At 45.5% G+C, this 16111-nt stretch overlaps 1 protein-coding gene across 2 annotated transcripts in view; it reads left to right on the forward strand.

Moving 5' to 3' along the window:
* LOC127584095 (ras-related protein Rab-27A) overlaps positions 1-13960 on the forward strand; it is a 128138-nt gene extending 114178 nt beyond the window's left edge. For both annotated transcript variants that reach the window (XM_052040658.1, XM_052040659.1), the window contains one exon: positions 12743-13960. In XM_052040658.1, the coding sequence (XP_051896618.1) occupies positions 12743-12944 (202 nt within the window). In that variant the 3' untranslated portion in view covers positions 12945-13960. The remainder of the gene's footprint in view (positions 1-12742) is intronic.
* The last annotated feature ends 2151 nt before the right edge of the window (positions 13961-16111 follow it).

Consider the following 16111-nt stretch of genomic DNA (forward strand, 5'->3'; position numbering starts at 1 on the left):
CTTGCCTAGGAGGGGGGAAAATAATATATAAGGTGCTTTGCAATTGATAGGATAAATATGGGTCCTGTGCCATTACTGAGTGTATGATCTGTTACATAGAAACAACAGTTATTGCAATGTGAATATTGCACTCTTAAATGTTGACGTTGGAAATTCTCTCTCCTCTGTGCTGCTGCCTTGAGTTGGGTTCCTTTCACTGGTCACTGGCGTTGGGGAGAAGGAACTGAATGCAGAACGTCTGTTCGTCGTGCCTTTCTGATCTGGTCATAGGATCTTTCTTGAAATGTTGGGGTTGTTTTTCTTTGTTTAATTGCATGCATCTTGGGAAGTACACAGCTCAGCCAAGTCTGTTATTCAATAATATAAATATCACTTCCTCCACATGCAGTGTTCTGCTTTATAATCAACCAGATTTTGGAGACAGTGACCATAACTCTATTTCAAAGTGGTTATGGAAGAGAATGGAAGCAGCAGTAAAAAGGGTTTAAATTGGGGGCAGGGCAATTGCACTGACATAAGGGAGGACTGACAGAGGTAGTTTGGGTGCGTCTACTTGAAGGTAAGTCCACATCTGCACTGTGGGAAGCATCCAAAGGAGAAACAGCAAGAGTTCAAGGCCAGCATGTTCCTGTCAGGGTAAAAGCCAGGGGTTAGGGGTACAGAGAACTCTGGATGCCAAGGGGTAGATAAAGAGAAAAAAGGAAACATATGATAGCTATAGAGAACTAATGACAAAGGAGGTCTGTCAAGAGTATAAAGTGTGTAGGGAGGCACTAAAAAGGAAATTAGGAAGGCGAGGAGTTGTCATGAAAAATCAGTGGCAGACAGGATTAAGGTAAATCTGAAGGCATTCTATAAGTATATTAAGGGCAGAAGAATAACCAGGGAAAGTGTAGGACCCGTCAGGGACAAGAGGGGCAGTCTGTGTGTGGAGCCGGAAGGTATAGATGCAGTACTAAATGGATACTTTTCATTGATATTTACAAAGGAAATGAACTTTGTCATTGGAGAATTCAGCGACGGGGAAGGAAACTCTTTTGTAGGTTTCCATAAATAAAGAGGAGGTACCCGATGCCTCAGCAGGCTTAAAGGTGGATAAATACCCAGGACCAGATGGGATTTATCCCAGGCTCCTATGGGAGACGGCGGAGATTGCTGGGGTTCTGGATGAGGTATTTTAATCTTCACTGGACACACGAGGTGCCAGGTGAACAGCAAATGTGGTCACCCTTTTCCAGAAAGGCTGCAAGGAAAAGCCTGGTAACTGTGAGCCTAACATCGGTGGCAGGGAAGATACCGGAAAAAGTTCTGAGGGAGAGGATTAATGATCATTTGGACAGGCAAGGACTGATCAGAGACAGCCAACATGGCTTTGTCAAGGGCAGATCCTGTCTGACCAATCTGATTTAAATTCTTTGGAGAGGTGACAAAGTGCATTGATGAGGGCAGGGCAGCGTAGATGTGATTTACATGGAGACAAAGGGACTGCAGACGCTGGAGTATGGATCAATGCACACAGAGCTGGAGGAACTCAGCGGGTCAGGCAGCATCTGTGGAGGGAAATGGACAGTCAATGTTTCAGGTTGAGGCCCTTCATCGGGCCTGCTCAGTCCAGATATAGGGTCTCAACACGAAACGTCATCTGTCCATTTCCCTCCATAGATGCTGTCTGACCCTCTGAGTTCCTCCAGAATCTCGTGTGATTTACATGGAGTTCAATAAAGCCGTTGACAAGGTCCCACGTGGGGGACTAGTCCAAAAGGTGAGGGTCCATGGGATCCAGCGCAAGTTGGCAGACTGCATCCAACATTGGCTTGGCAGTAGGAGACAGGGTGATGGGAGAGGGTTGTTTTCTGTGATTGGTGACCTGCAAGGATTGGTGTTGGGACCCTTGCTGTTTGTAATACATGTGAATGACTTGGATATGAATGTGGGAGGCAGGATCAGTGAGTTTGCGGATGACACGGAGATCGTCAGTGTTGTTGACAGTGTAGAAGGCAGTCTCGGGCTGCAGAAAGATATTGATGCGTTGGTGAAAATGGTTGAAAAATGGCAGCTGGAGCTTAATCCAGACGAATGTGAGGTGATGCATTTTGGGAGCACTGATGAAGCTCAGACATACATTGTGAATGGTCGGTTCTTAATGAGCACTGAGGAACAGAGAGGCCTTAGAATCCAAGTGCATAGATACTTGAAGGTGGCAACACATGTAGATAATGTAGAAAGGCATGTGGCGTCCTAGCCCTCATTCGTCAGGGCACTGAATACAGAAGTAGGGAATATGTGCTCCAACTTTATAAAACCTTGGTCAGACCTCGGCTGAAGTATTGTGTGCAGGTCTGGTCACCGTGCTATGATAGTGCCATGGTGCCATGGATGTGTTAGTGCCATGGGGGTGCAGAGGGGATTTACCAGGATGGTCCTGGGATGGAGCAGTTCAGTTATGAGGAGAGACTGGAGAAGCTGGGTCTGTTGGAACATAGAAGATAAACATAGGACAATACATCACAGGAAATGACCCTTCAGCCCACGATGTCTGCATCGACCATGATGCCTTGTTAAACTAATCACATCTGCCATCACGTGGTCCACATCCCTCTATTCCCTGCCTGTTCGTGTGCCTGTCTAAATGCCTCTTAAGCACCACTATCGTATCTGCTTCCACTACCTCCCGACAGTGAGCTCGGGCATCTACCACTTCCTGCATAAAAATAAAATTGCCCTGCACATCTCCTTTAAACTAACCCCCTTTCACCTTAAACCTCTGCCCTTTCCATTCTGTGGAATGGATTCTGACTGTCTACCCTATCTGCATCTCTCATAATTTTATAAACTCCTATCAGGTCTCCCCTCGGTCCAAAGATAACAACCCAGGTTTGTCCAACCTCTCCTTAAATCTAATACTCTCCAATCCAGGCAATATCCTGGTGAACCTCTTCTGCACCCTTTCCAAAGCCTCCGCATCCTTCCTGTAATGAGGCGATCAGAACTGCACACAATGTGGCCTGACCAAAGTTTTATACAGCTGCAACATGACTTCCCCACTTTTATACTTAATGCCCTGACCAATAAAGGCTAGTATGCCCCACACTTTCTTTGTCACCCTATCTACTTGTGTAGCCACTTTCAGGGAGCTATGGACGTGCACCCCAAGATCCGTCTGTACATCAGTGCCCCTAAGGGTCCTGCTGTTCACTGTATACTTTCCTCTTACACTTGGCCTCCCAAAGTGCAACATCTCACACTTTGTCCGGAGCAAACTCCATCTGCCACTTCTCCGCCCACATTCCCAACTGACCTATACCCTGCTGTCTCCTTTAAGTTCCCTCACAGTCCAACTCTGCCAATTTTTTGTGTCGTCTGCAAACTTATGAATCAGACCACCTACATTTCCATCCTATCATGTATATACATGACAAAGAGCAGAGGTCCCAAGTACAGGTCCCTGCAGAACACCACTGGTCACAGACCTCCAGTCTAGAATAACCCCCCTGCACCACTCCCCTGTGTCTTCTATGGCCAAGCCAACTTTGAATCCACTCTACCAAGTTTCTGTGGATTCCACATGCCTTAACCTTCTGGATCAGCCTACCATGAGGGACCTTGTCGAGTGCTTTACTAAAGTCCATGCAGCCAGCGTCCCTGCCCTCCCCTCATTAGTCATCATCGTCCCCTCCAAAAAATCTCAATCAAGTTTGTAAGACGTGACCTCCCCCGCACAAAGCCATGCTGACTGTCCCATGCTTTTCCAGATGTGAGTAAATCCTATCCCTAAGAATCTTCTCCAATAGTTTCCCTCCCACTGATGTAAGACTCACCGGTCTATAATTTCATGGTTTATACCTATTGCCCTTCTTAAACAATGGAACAACACTGGCTACTCTCCAGTACTCTCCCCAACTCCTGCCTCATACTGTTGTAAATCAGAGTTTCCCCAATTCAGCACTTCCCCCGAGGAAGATAAATTAACTCATCCATAACTGTCTGAAATGTATGTAGTGGATGGGGTTAAGTGGGGCTATGATTTAGGTATATGAAATTATGAGGGGTACAGATAGGGTGGACTGCAGGAAACCTTTCCCCATATCACAGGTGAACAAAACTAGAGCACACAGATCTGGGGTGAGGAAGAAGAGATTTAGAGGGGATCTGAGGGGGATCTTCCTCACCCAGAGAGCGATGAGTACCTGGAACACACTGCTGGAGAGAGTGGTTGAAGCTGGGTCACTGACAGCATTTAAGAAGCATCTAGAAGGGTGCTTGAATTGCTGAGGTACAGTGCTGGGACACTGAGCCAAGTGCTGGGAGATGGGACTAGTACGGATGGTGCCCACTGGTCAGTGTGGCAAAGTTGGGCCGAATGACTTGTTTCTATGCTGTACATTTCTGTAAGTCAATGAAAATGGTTGTTTCTCTGTGTTGACAATAAAGTGTTGGAAGGGAGGGGAATTATTATGAATGTTGAAGAGTAAAGTGTAGTTTGGCTACCACCATTGGCATGTTTGCAATATGTTTATCAGTTTTTGCAAAGGTATTTTAACAGTGCGCAGTGAGTGGACTGGGTGGGGAACGGCCGTGTGTGCCGGTGAGGGTGGATGGGTACCGTGGGTGTGGGTGTGGGTACCATTGAGCTGGTGTGCTGGCGCATTGTGCAGTACCTTGGTGACGTTGGGTTGAGTCCCATCACCCCGCCACAGAGAGGAGGTGGGGTTGTAGTTCTCCTGTTGCTCACTCAGATTGGAGATCTCAGAATTTGTTCTGGAAAGGAGCAAAAAGGAAGTCTTTTTGGGGGAGGTGAGGGGTTTGTGGAGGTGAAGGGAATCGAGGGATATTGGGTTAGTACAGAACGGTGACACAGAGACACAGGATCAGTTGTGGTCTTTTCCAATGGCTGAGCAGCACCAGGAACTCGGGGACCTCCCTCTATGTCTGATCTTCTTTGTCTGAAAAGTCCACATAAAACTTTTCAAATTAGCTGATGCTGGAGGAAGTTTGGGGACTGTGTTATGTAGGTCCTAACAATGTCCAGAAAAAAGTCAGTGATTTGAATGTCAGGTTTAACTGGAATGAGCTTTGGGAGCCTTGGTCTGCATTAACGTTGTAATGATCTTGAAACGCCTGAAGCTGTCTTCTGTACCGGATTCTCATCACTCTGAATATTGAATCAAAGCTTCAGTATAAAGTTATTTATTGGGTGAATTTGATGAAATTCATGCCCATTAACAATGAAAATCTGGAAAGCTTAAATATTTTAAAAGGAAGTGATTGCAACAGAATCGAGCATAGGAGACTGAGCTTGTTATGAGTCAGTGAAATGAGCACAGATTTGGAGTAGAGTTTTAGTTTGTGATGTTTTCATTTATTCTTTTGGAGGTTACACACCAGTAGTTGTGGAATCGCTGCCTCTTCATTTCCCACACTTCTTTTCCGTAATCAATGTCGCTGAAATCCAGACTGAATGTTCCCTTCTGCTCTCTGACCTAATGGTTGCAGGCGGTGTGTGTGTGGCTACGACTGTTTGTCTGTTACTGTTATTGTCAGAATGTGATCATTGTGTCCACATTCTGTTACCATGGGATGTTTGTAGTACATATCCCTGTGGAATATGGGGCTTGGCTGGAGAATTTTTCCCACTGAGGGTGGAATGGAGTTTCAATGTCACCAAACTGAAATGGCCAGGTAAAAGGTAAAGGAGGAATTAAGTAAAACTTTATTTGGAAAAGTAACACTGGCATCCAGATGTATTGGTTTATTATTGTCACTTGTACTGAGGTACAGTGAAAAGCTTGTCTTACAAACCGATCGTACAGGTCAATTCATTACACAGTGCAGTTACATTGAGTTAGTACAAAGTGCATTGAGGTAGTACAGGTAAAAACAATGACAATACAGAGTAAAGTGTCATAGCTACAGAGAAAGTGCAGTGCAATAAGGTGTAAGATGACAACAAGGTAGATCGTGAGGTCAGAGTCCATCTCATTGTATAAGGGAACAGTTCAATAGTCTTATCACAGTGGGGTAAGAAGCTGTCCTTAAGTCTGGTGGTACGTGCCCTCAGGCTCCTGTATCTTCTACCTGATGGAAGAGGAGAGAAGAGAGAATGTCCCGGGTGGGTGGGGTCTTTGATTATGCTGGCTGCTTCACCAAGACAACGAGAGGTAAAGACAGAGTCCAAGGAGGGGAGGCTGGTGTCCGTGATGCGCTGGGCTGTGTCCACAACTCTCTGCAGCTTCTTGCGGTCCTGGGCAGAGTAGTTGCCATACCAAGCCGTTATACATCCAGATAGGATGCTTTCTATAGTGCATCGGTAAAAGTTGATGAGAGTCAAAGGGGACAAACCAAATTTCTTTAGCCTCCTGAGGAAGTAGAGGTGCTGGTGAGCTTTCTTGGCTGTGGCATCTACGTGATTTGACCAGGTCAGGCTGTTGGTGATGTTCACACCCAGGAACTTGAAGCTCTCACCATTGATGTAGACAGGTGCATGTACACCACCCCCTTTCCTGAAGTCAATGACCAGCTCTTTTGTTTTGTTGACATTGAGGGAAAGGTTATTGTCATGACACCATTCCACTAAGCTCTCTATCTCCTTCCTGTACTCTGACTCATCACTGTTTGAGATACGGCCTACAACGGTGGTATTATCTGCAAACTTGTAGATGGAGTTAGAGCAGAATCTGGCCACACAGTTGTGAGTGTATAGGGAGTAGAGTAGAGTAGATGGCTGAGGACGCAGCCTTGTGGAGCACCAGTGTTGAGAATAATCGTGCTGGAGGTATTGCTGCCTATCCTCACTGATTGCAGTCTGTTTGTTAGAAAGTCAAGGATCCAGTTACAGAAGGAGGTGTTGAGTCTTAGGTCTCGGAGTTTGGTGACAAGCTTGCTTGGAATTATTGTATTGAAGGCAGAGCTGTAGTCAATAAACAATAGTCTAACGTAGGTGTCTTTACTACCCAGATGCTCCAGAGCTGAGTGTAGGGCCAGGGAGATGGCATCCGCTGTAGACCTTTTTTGCCGCTAGGCGAATTGCAATGGGTCCAGGTTGTCTGGTAGGCTGGAGTGGGTAGCACCTTCAACCAGAATGTGGTTACCAGCTTGATATTGCTCCTCTTTGTTCGGGAAAGGCATCTTGACAAGTGCTTGAAATTCTCCCCCATTGAAATTGTGACTACAGGTATTTCATGATTAGCAAACAGCTTGTGCATTACAACCTCTGTCTCCTGGCAGTTCTGGGGCACCCAGGTGTGCTGGTTGTGACAGTGGGTGCGAGGCATCAGCTGTTCTTCCGACAAGGATGGAAGCACACGGGGTAGGAGAGCAGTCATGGGCGGGAATGGAGTGCGAGCGTTGTTTGCCAAGGATCAGGTGTGTGTGCGCGGAGCTGGGGCAGTAGAAATGTGGTAAGTGACTGGGAGGTGTTGGGGGGAGTGGAGTTTGGAGCCTTGGATGATCAGAAGTTGCTTGGTGATGTATGAAAGTGGGAAGCTTCAGAGGTGAAACCCTTCTGATCCAATCCAGTGTTTGAAGACATAGTTGTGATGAGAATGCTCAATGATATAGGATATATTGGTCTCACTACCTTGACACTTTTCAAATGGAACATTGGATGGGGAACACGGTCATCCTAAACTTGACTGACACAAACATTGCACCAGCATGTCAGGGCGAATCATGTCCAGACCTGCCCTCATTCAATCCAGAAATGGGCACCATTGCACGCTGCTCCAGGAGAAACTGGTTTGTCAGATGGAGAAGGAATAATGCCACGCATCTGAGTCTCTAGGTGAATAACCGTGTGTTTGTAGCTTAGCATCAGCCTGCTGTCCTTGTCTGAATGTAGGCTTTGATTTATGAAGTCCATGTGTGGCATCTAGCTGCAAACCAGAATGAATGCAAAACAAAAAAAAACTTGGCTTATTGTCTGGACTGAGTCATATGTCAACTTTGGGAAATGGATCTACAATCTCACTTCAGCTGGATTTGTAAGTTGAGGATCTCTGAATGATGCTTTATGGTGATGCTAAGGGTGTGAATACAGGAGACCACATTAGGAGTAATTAAATATTACAGAATTTATTGAAGCATAACCTTGCTCAATCATAACTATTTCCAAGTGTAAACCTGTCTCTGAGTAAATGCACTTACCAAAGTTAGTCATAAATTCAAGGACTTCAGGTAAGAACTTGGATGTGGCCTAACACCTCAATATCTTGCCTTACAAAAATGTATTCCATTTTCATGTGCTCTCACTGAGCAAGGTTGACCAATAACTGACTACAGGAACATATCTGTTTTTCTAATTACATTCTGATTATACCACACTGGGAAGAATTTTATAATAGTGAATGCTTCCAAATGGGACCATTTTCTGAGTGAGGGTTTGCTTTTGCATTTTCAATTGGTGTGACATTTGGTGATTTCTCTCACAATCACCGACTTTCTTTGTGTCCCCAAGCAGCCTGCAGTGTTCCTTTAGTTATCAATTTCTGATCCTGTGTTCCTGACATTTCAGTTTCCCACATCGTCCAAAGTCTACAGAAGAGAAACGAACTGCCCGTCCCTGAACAAATGTTACAGATGGTTAACCTTTCATCAGAACCAGCTTGCTCTGGCACAGGGAATAGCTGATTATCTGAAATAGTTTGCTTCCAGTGTTGAATCCTGAGGGCTGTGCCGTGCCTGGTCAGAGGATGAGAAGCTGCACCTTGAGCTTCCTGGGACGTCAAAGACAGAGTGGGAATGGGGGTGGGGTCGAATTAAAGTTACAGACCCTGGAAATTCAGGCTCACCCTTGTGGACTGAAGGAGGTGTCTACAGTCTGTGTTTGGTTTCTTCAATGTAGGAGAGGCCTCATCATGAACACTGAATGCAGATTGGAAGAACTGTAACTGCTTTACCTGGAAGGGAAGAGATGCCACATCTCCAGCGGTTCCATGGGAAGCGTCGTGAGGTGGGGAGTGGGTATTGGTGGTGTGGAAGAGTGAACTGGGGCAATAGGCCCTGCTGTTGCAGTGACATTGATTGTGGAACTGATGTTACATTAGGACACTTGGCCATCTCCCCTTTTGAGTTGGGCTGTGGGATACTTTGTACCACTGAAGAGGATCGTTGGATCCTCAGTCCAATATCTCAAGCGCAAGGTTGTTCCTCTGGCACTGTGGTTTCTCCATACATTGAAATGGCAGCTTACGTGGCGAGGTAGGGCCACACGGAGCTGGATTTCCCCAGAGCCTGCCCACCACACCCCACGTTCCAGCCAATCTGCAGCAACATTAACCTCCTGCAGCCACACCGCTCCCAACGGCCGAGAGACCACTGTGTGTGGCGGAACAGTCCGGACCACCAGGTGGTCCTTGGGCAGTGCAGCCTGACCACCTCCCTGCCTCTGACGGCTTGTGCCTGTGCTGTTGGGAGCATTTCACTGTTTAAAGCAAAATGTTAAATAAAAGTAAATATTAAAATTAAACAGTAGTAACTGGCATTCAATAATTAAGGTTAACTAAAATGTTAAAAAGACTCCATTAAAATGAATTGGGCTGTGCTCACTGTGCCTGCTGTTGCTGGTGTATGGTTGAGGGCCACGTGCGAAGTGTGTCTGGAGTTGCATTGGATGTGTTCTGCATTTCTGCGCTGCAGTGCGAGGGTGCAGAAGTCTGAAATGTGTTGAAATGCAGGCTGCAGCTGGCTGGTGCTTCAGTACTAACAGCTGGCCTCAGGCTATCAGCTGGCCGCAGCTGAATCAAGATGGTACCGTGTAGAGTCCAGGACAGTTGGGATGGTGAGAAGGAATTGTACGGAACAAACTATACAACCTAGAGACACGAGACTGCAGATACTGGCATCTGGAGTGAGAAACAAACTCCTGGAGGAACTCAGCGGGTCAGGCAGCATCTGTGGAGGTAGAGGGATGGTTGACATTTCGGGTCGAGACCCTGCATCGGGACTGAGAGTGTAGCGGGGAGGCAGCCAGTATAGAGAGGTGAGGGGGAGGGGTGAGGCAGGGGCTGGCAGGTGATAGGTGGAACCGGGTGAGGAGGGAGATGATGGGCAGGTGGGGGAGGGGAGGGTGACGGTGGAGACACGGGCTGCAGATGCTGGAATCTGATCAGTAAGGAAGGTGAGGGGAGCCGGGGGGGGGGGGGTGTGGGGACAATGGGTAGATAATTGGGGGAAGGGAAAGAAACTGGGTAACGGGGCTGGGGTGGGTTGGAAAGAGGGGTGGGGGGGGCGTGAGAACCTGGGCGGGTCAGAAGGAGAGAAGGAGGAACATGGGATGTGAGTTTTCAATGTTCGTACCACTGCACCCCCTGTGACCGCTCCAACCCCCCCCACCCACCCACCACCCCAGTCAGGACCTGATGCAGGGTCATGACCCAAAATGTTGACTTCACTTTTTTCCTCCACAGATGCTGCCTGACTGAGTTCGTCCAGAGTTCTGGTTTTGTTCAAAAGCAATTAAATGATGTGAGCTCTGTCACTGGGTAGATCTGTTCTTTACCGGAAAGAGCGGTTTGCTGTAGTTATCTTCCTGGAACTGTCTCTGTCTGAAAGGTTAAAAATTCACTTTGAACATTATTTTGAAGCAAAATCTTCTGTATTGATTTAGTGTGAACTTTAGCATGCTGATGGTATTAGGGGAATTAATGTCAGTCGGTGGAAGGAATTTCTTCCTGTTACTTGTCAGGCGTTTTGTAGGTGTGTCCTCGAGAGAAACCGGAACCACCCAGGAAAACGAGAGCTGATCTGGTGCAGAGTGGAAGGTCCCAGAATTTGAGTAACTGATGTCCCTTTGTAGAACTGGGCATAATCATGTAGAAAAGTGAAGCTTAGAAAGGGAAGAAAAATAGTGTGTATGATCTGACTCCTAAGAAAGAGTTTTCGACAGGAGAAGGCACAGAACAGGAAGGGAAAGGTCAACAAATCCCAAAGATGAAACCATGTCGGTGAGGATCTGCATACTCTCTGCTAACCATCTCAGTTCTTGGGGCCGGTGTTGGGTTAGCAGTCTGTAGGCCTGAGTGAATAAGGTTTCACTGCTTCTCGCTGGGGGCTGACCTTAATTGATTGTCTGTCAGTGCTGTTGTGAGATTACTAAATAACCTTGCATGTGTGCTCAGGAGTTCACCTGGAGACTAATTTGTTATTGTGACAGGAGCAGAGCCCAGGCAGGGAAAGAGCAACTTATGAAATGTGAGGGTTAAACCTGTTGCCAGCACCTTTATTAATACTTGCTATTTCTCTGCTGGCTCTTAAGGCATAAATTAGCTGCAGGTGTTGACTCCAATTAACATGACTACTGTTGATGCTGCCATCAGCTCCGATGTTGTATTAGTGCAAGGTTCATGTCAATGACATGGAAAGATTTAAGAACCTCTTTCCTCAACAGTTACCAAGAACATAAGCACACAATTGGCGACACAGTGGGGCAGCGGTTAGTGTCACTGCCATACACGGCAGCAACCTGGCTTCAGTCCTGAACTTGTGTGCTGTCTGTGTGGAGTTTGTGAACCCCCTCGGACTCCTGGTTGCCTTTCCAAAACCAAATAGATCCTGGCCCCCAGAATCCCTTCCAATAACTTTTCCACCAGTAGTGTAAGGTCCACTGGCCTGTAGTTCCCTGGCTTATCTCTATTGACCTTCTTAAATAAGCTTACAACATTTGCCACCCTCCAGCCTCTGGTACCTCCCTGTGGCTGACAAAGATGCAAAAACTGCCAAACCTCCAGCAAACACTTCATGCTTGCCTTAACGTCCCAGGATACACCTGGTCAGGCCCTGGGGATTTATCCACCTTTATGCGTTTCAAAACCTCCAGCACCACCACCTTTGTACTGTTGATGTGCTCCAGGACATCACTGTTCCCTCCCCTGAATACACCAGCTTGCATGTCCTTCTCCACGGTAAATACAGAGGAGATATATTCATTTAAGACCTTGCCCATTTCCTGTGGTTCCACACATGGGTTACTATTCTGATCCTTGAGGAGACCTACTTTCTCCCTAGCTCCCTTTTGTTCTTAATATACTTATGGGATCTTTTAGGATTGTCCTTAATTTTATCTGCCAGGGATATCTCAAGGCTCATTTTTGCTCTCCTTAAGTGTTCAGCTGCATCCCTTGTACTCTTCAAAGGACTCGCTTGATCCCAGCAGCCTATATCTAACATATACCTCCTTCCTTTTCCTGACCAAACCCTCAATATCCCTCATCAACCAGGGTTCCCAAATCCTGTTCTTCACTCTAACAGGAACAGGACAGCCCTGAACTCTTTCCATTTCACTTTTAAAAGCCTCCCACTTGCCAGATGTCCCTTAACAGCCCTCCCTATCAACTTTTGAGGGTTTCTGTCTGATGCCATTGAAACTAATCTTGTTCCAACTTAGAACTTTAACTTGAGGACTAGTCCTATCTATTTCCACAACTGTCGTGAAACTGATAGAATTATGGTCACTGGTCCCAAAGTGACACTTCCTGTTTCCACAGACACTGCCTGACCTGTCGAGGATTTCCAGCATTTCCAGTAATTTGATTTTCATTTGCAAGGATTAGTTAATGTTTTGATGCAATTCAGCAACATTAAAACCTGAATGCATGTAGGCAGTGTGGATCAATTTGTGGTTTGATGTTAAGATTTGAAACATTGTTGATCATTGCAATATGTGCACCTGCAGCAAGTCGTTTAATGTAAGTAGTGCGTGTGTTTCCAGTTGTGTTTATGACTAGCTAATGGCTTGCCTTCTTCACAGACTACCCTACTTTGAAACCAGTGCAGCAACTGCATCCAACGTGAACAAAGTTGTGGAGACTCTGTTGGAGCTCATCATGAAGCGCATGGAGCGGTGTGTGGACAAATCATGGATACCTGAAGGGGTTGTAAGGTCCAATGGTCACAATTCCACTGAACATCTAAATGCAGAGCACCAGGACAAGGGCAAATGTGCTTGCTAGATTGATCTGTGTGCAACCCCCTTTTTTGTTGATAATTGAACACTTTTTGTTTCTTAACCAGATGCATGCTGTCCACCAAACTAATATTTTGGTATAATGAGAACAAAATGATTTACTTGTGGACCATGTGCAAGATAAATGAAAGGGGTTGCTGATGCCTTACGTAAATTGATATGCACTCTTTGTTTCTACAGGAAGTCGGGCCGGGCAGTAGTTTTATTATGGGTTGGTGGAAAATCTCAGAAATGAATCGCAAGCAAGCCATTTTTTGGCCATTGCACTTAATAGCTTTTATGAGTATGGACCACCAGCCAGAATGCCCAATCTGTGCTTATATAATCTAGATTTTACGTGGATCTCACTGATACATCATACATTTAGGTTCTTTCCTGCCCCTCTCCTTTTTATAGTACCAATGGGGCTTCTGAAAATCAAACATTCTCGCTCGCTTTTGAAATCATTATTTATGGCTTCATTACTAATACCTGGTGCTTGTGATTTAAGTAAAACTAATGTAGTAGGCTTCCTTTTCTTTTTCTGGACAACTGTTTAACTTCCTTGCAAGTGTGTGCCTAAATGACTACTGGTGCATTGACAAGTTTTTACACTGGAGGGATGCCAAAAAGTTTAAAACCTGCCAAATACTTGATTGAAAGATTAGATTCTATGTGAAGTTGAGTTATGGAACTCTTGTTAGAAAATACTGTTTTGCCTTTAGTTTAAAAAGAGAATAAACTTATTTGAGTTGATTGGGCACATGTTGGGTTACTGAAAAGAAGGTCAGAGTGCACTTTACCAGAGATTTCGAAATTATCATGGCAAACCCAATGTGTGCTGCAGTTCAAAATTTCAGGAATACTAAATTTCACTGCATTAAAGGATTCTAGAATGTAGATGTAAGTAAATTTGATACAAATTATTGTATTTTTCTCAAATTTTATCTATTTACAATGTTTTAAAGTCGTCTTCTGAAAGTACTGTCAGGATATCCTTTCTAATAAAACAAAGTCCCCTCATCTTTGTGTTTTGGTGCCTATGTGTTTAAAATGATTGTGTTTCTGGAAATGCTGGTCTTTACATACTGGGAGCTGATTGGAGTGGAATTAAATGGAGAGATAGGAGGCTTGTCCCTGGTTGGTGGATGGTATCGTTCCTGGGATGGGTTGTTGAAATGCGACACCTTCTGTCCAGTCACTTCCTTATGTGACTTCAAACTTTTACCGGTAAGCTGCTGTGATGAAGTAGTTGAATTGACAAGTAAACGCACATTTGAGTACCTTGTGAGTTCAGTTGCATCATATAGGGAAACATTTAGCCAAATGATTACTTCTGTCAATAGTCGATTAGCAAAGGAACAACAGTCGCTTTGGGAGAATTTGAAGCTTTTGATTTAATTTATCCTTTGCATTAACTTGAAATTTCCACTGCACAATTTTTGACCAGTTTTTTGAAATGTGGGGAAAGTGACTGTAAATGTCTTTAATTCAGACCTGACTAGCATTATCAGGTTTCACCAGAGAGCTTGCTTTAATTCTGTTGGCTCACTGAAAGGATTACCTAAAAGCTAATTCATAGTGGCTCCGACATTTGTCAAATACCGATGTAAATTGTCTGCAACACACCAGTAGTTGTTTAGGTCAATTCCTGTCGCCAGGCGGCACCTTGGAGCAGCAAGTAGTGCCGCTACCTCCCGGCTCCGGTGACCTGCTTTGACCCTGACCTCCGTTGCTGCCTGTAAAGTTTTGCACATTCTCTCCGAACACGTGGATTTCTCCTGACTGCTCTGGATTCCTCCTGCATCCCAGAGATGTGCTGAGGGTAGATAAATTGACCATTGTAGGTTAACCCTACTGTAAGTGGTGGTAGGAGGTTCAGTGCAGCATTAGTGAGAGAGAATGGGTGACAGGGTGGGGGAATGGGTCTGATGGGAGTGCACTGAGGGCCAACATAGACTTGACTGGCTGAAGGGCCTCCCATATTATAAGGAAATGTGAGTAATATTCCTTTCCTTTGTTGGCTATCGACCAAATGCGGGCAGATGGGACTAGCTCCCTGGGCAACACAATTAGCATGGACAAGTTGGGCCGAAGGTCCTGTTTCCATGTTGTATGACACTGTGACTCTTTTGTCTGGACTCTCTGAAGTTGCTGCTATTACAGTGACATTTCAACCACACAGGACCGGGTTTACAGGAGCCCTCACCCTGGCCCCCGGGAAACTATGGTGGAAGAAGTTTCCGTTGTTCCATAAAATTTGGTGACTTTTGTCCCATTTTCCCTGCTCCAGCATTAATGTGGTTACATAACTTCTACCACTCTGCTCACTGTGTAAACTTAATGGCTGAATGTTCTGCTGTCTAAACATCCAGTGCAATCTGTGCTGTTATCTTACACGGTTACAGAACGGTACAGGTGGGGCTGATCAGAACCAGGCTTATTGTCACCGACATATGTTGTGAAACGTTGCGGCAGCAGCACAGTGCAAGACATAGAGACGTAAAAATTACTATAATTTACAAAGATAAATAAATAGTGCAAAAGAGGAATAACGAGGTAGTGTTCGTGGACCGTTCAGAAATCTGATGGTGGACAGGAAGAAGCTGTTCCTGAACTGTTGAGTGTGGGTCTTCAGGCTCCTGTACCTCCTCCCCGATTGTAGTAACGTGAAGAGGGAATGTTATGGGTGATGAGGGTCCTTAATGATGGATGCCGCTGCCTTGATGCACCGCCTCTTGAAGATGTCTTCGATGGCGGGGAGGGTTGTGCCCGTGATGGAGCTGGCTGAGTCTACAACCCTCTGCAGCCTCTTATGATCCTGTGCATTGGAGCCTCCATACCAGGCAGTGATGCAGCCAGTCAGAATGCTCTCCACCGTACATCTGTAGAAATTTGCAAGAGTCTTTGGTGACAGACCAAATCTTCTCAAACTCCTAGTGAAGTAGAGCCACTGGTGTGGCTTCTTCGTGATTGCATCAATGTGTTGGGCCCAGGATAGATTACACACAAATCATAAAAGGAACCAGTTCCAGACATCATTCTGCAGTTATTATCTGAAGTATAAATCCTGTTGATCAAAGAAGTGTCTGTGTACCTGAAGGTTTAATAGGATTAAGCTCTAACATATATCATTGCAGTCCTGATGCAGGGTTTTGACTGAAACATCAACAA

Source organism: Pristis pectinata, chromosome 28 (genome assembly GCF_009764475.1).
Source record: "Pristis pectinata isolate sPriPec2 chromosome 28, sPriPec2.1.pri, whole genome shotgun sequence".
Classification (NCBI taxonomy): Eukaryota; Metazoa; Chordata; class Chondrichthyes; order Rhinopristiformes; family Pristidae; genus Pristis; species Pristis pectinata.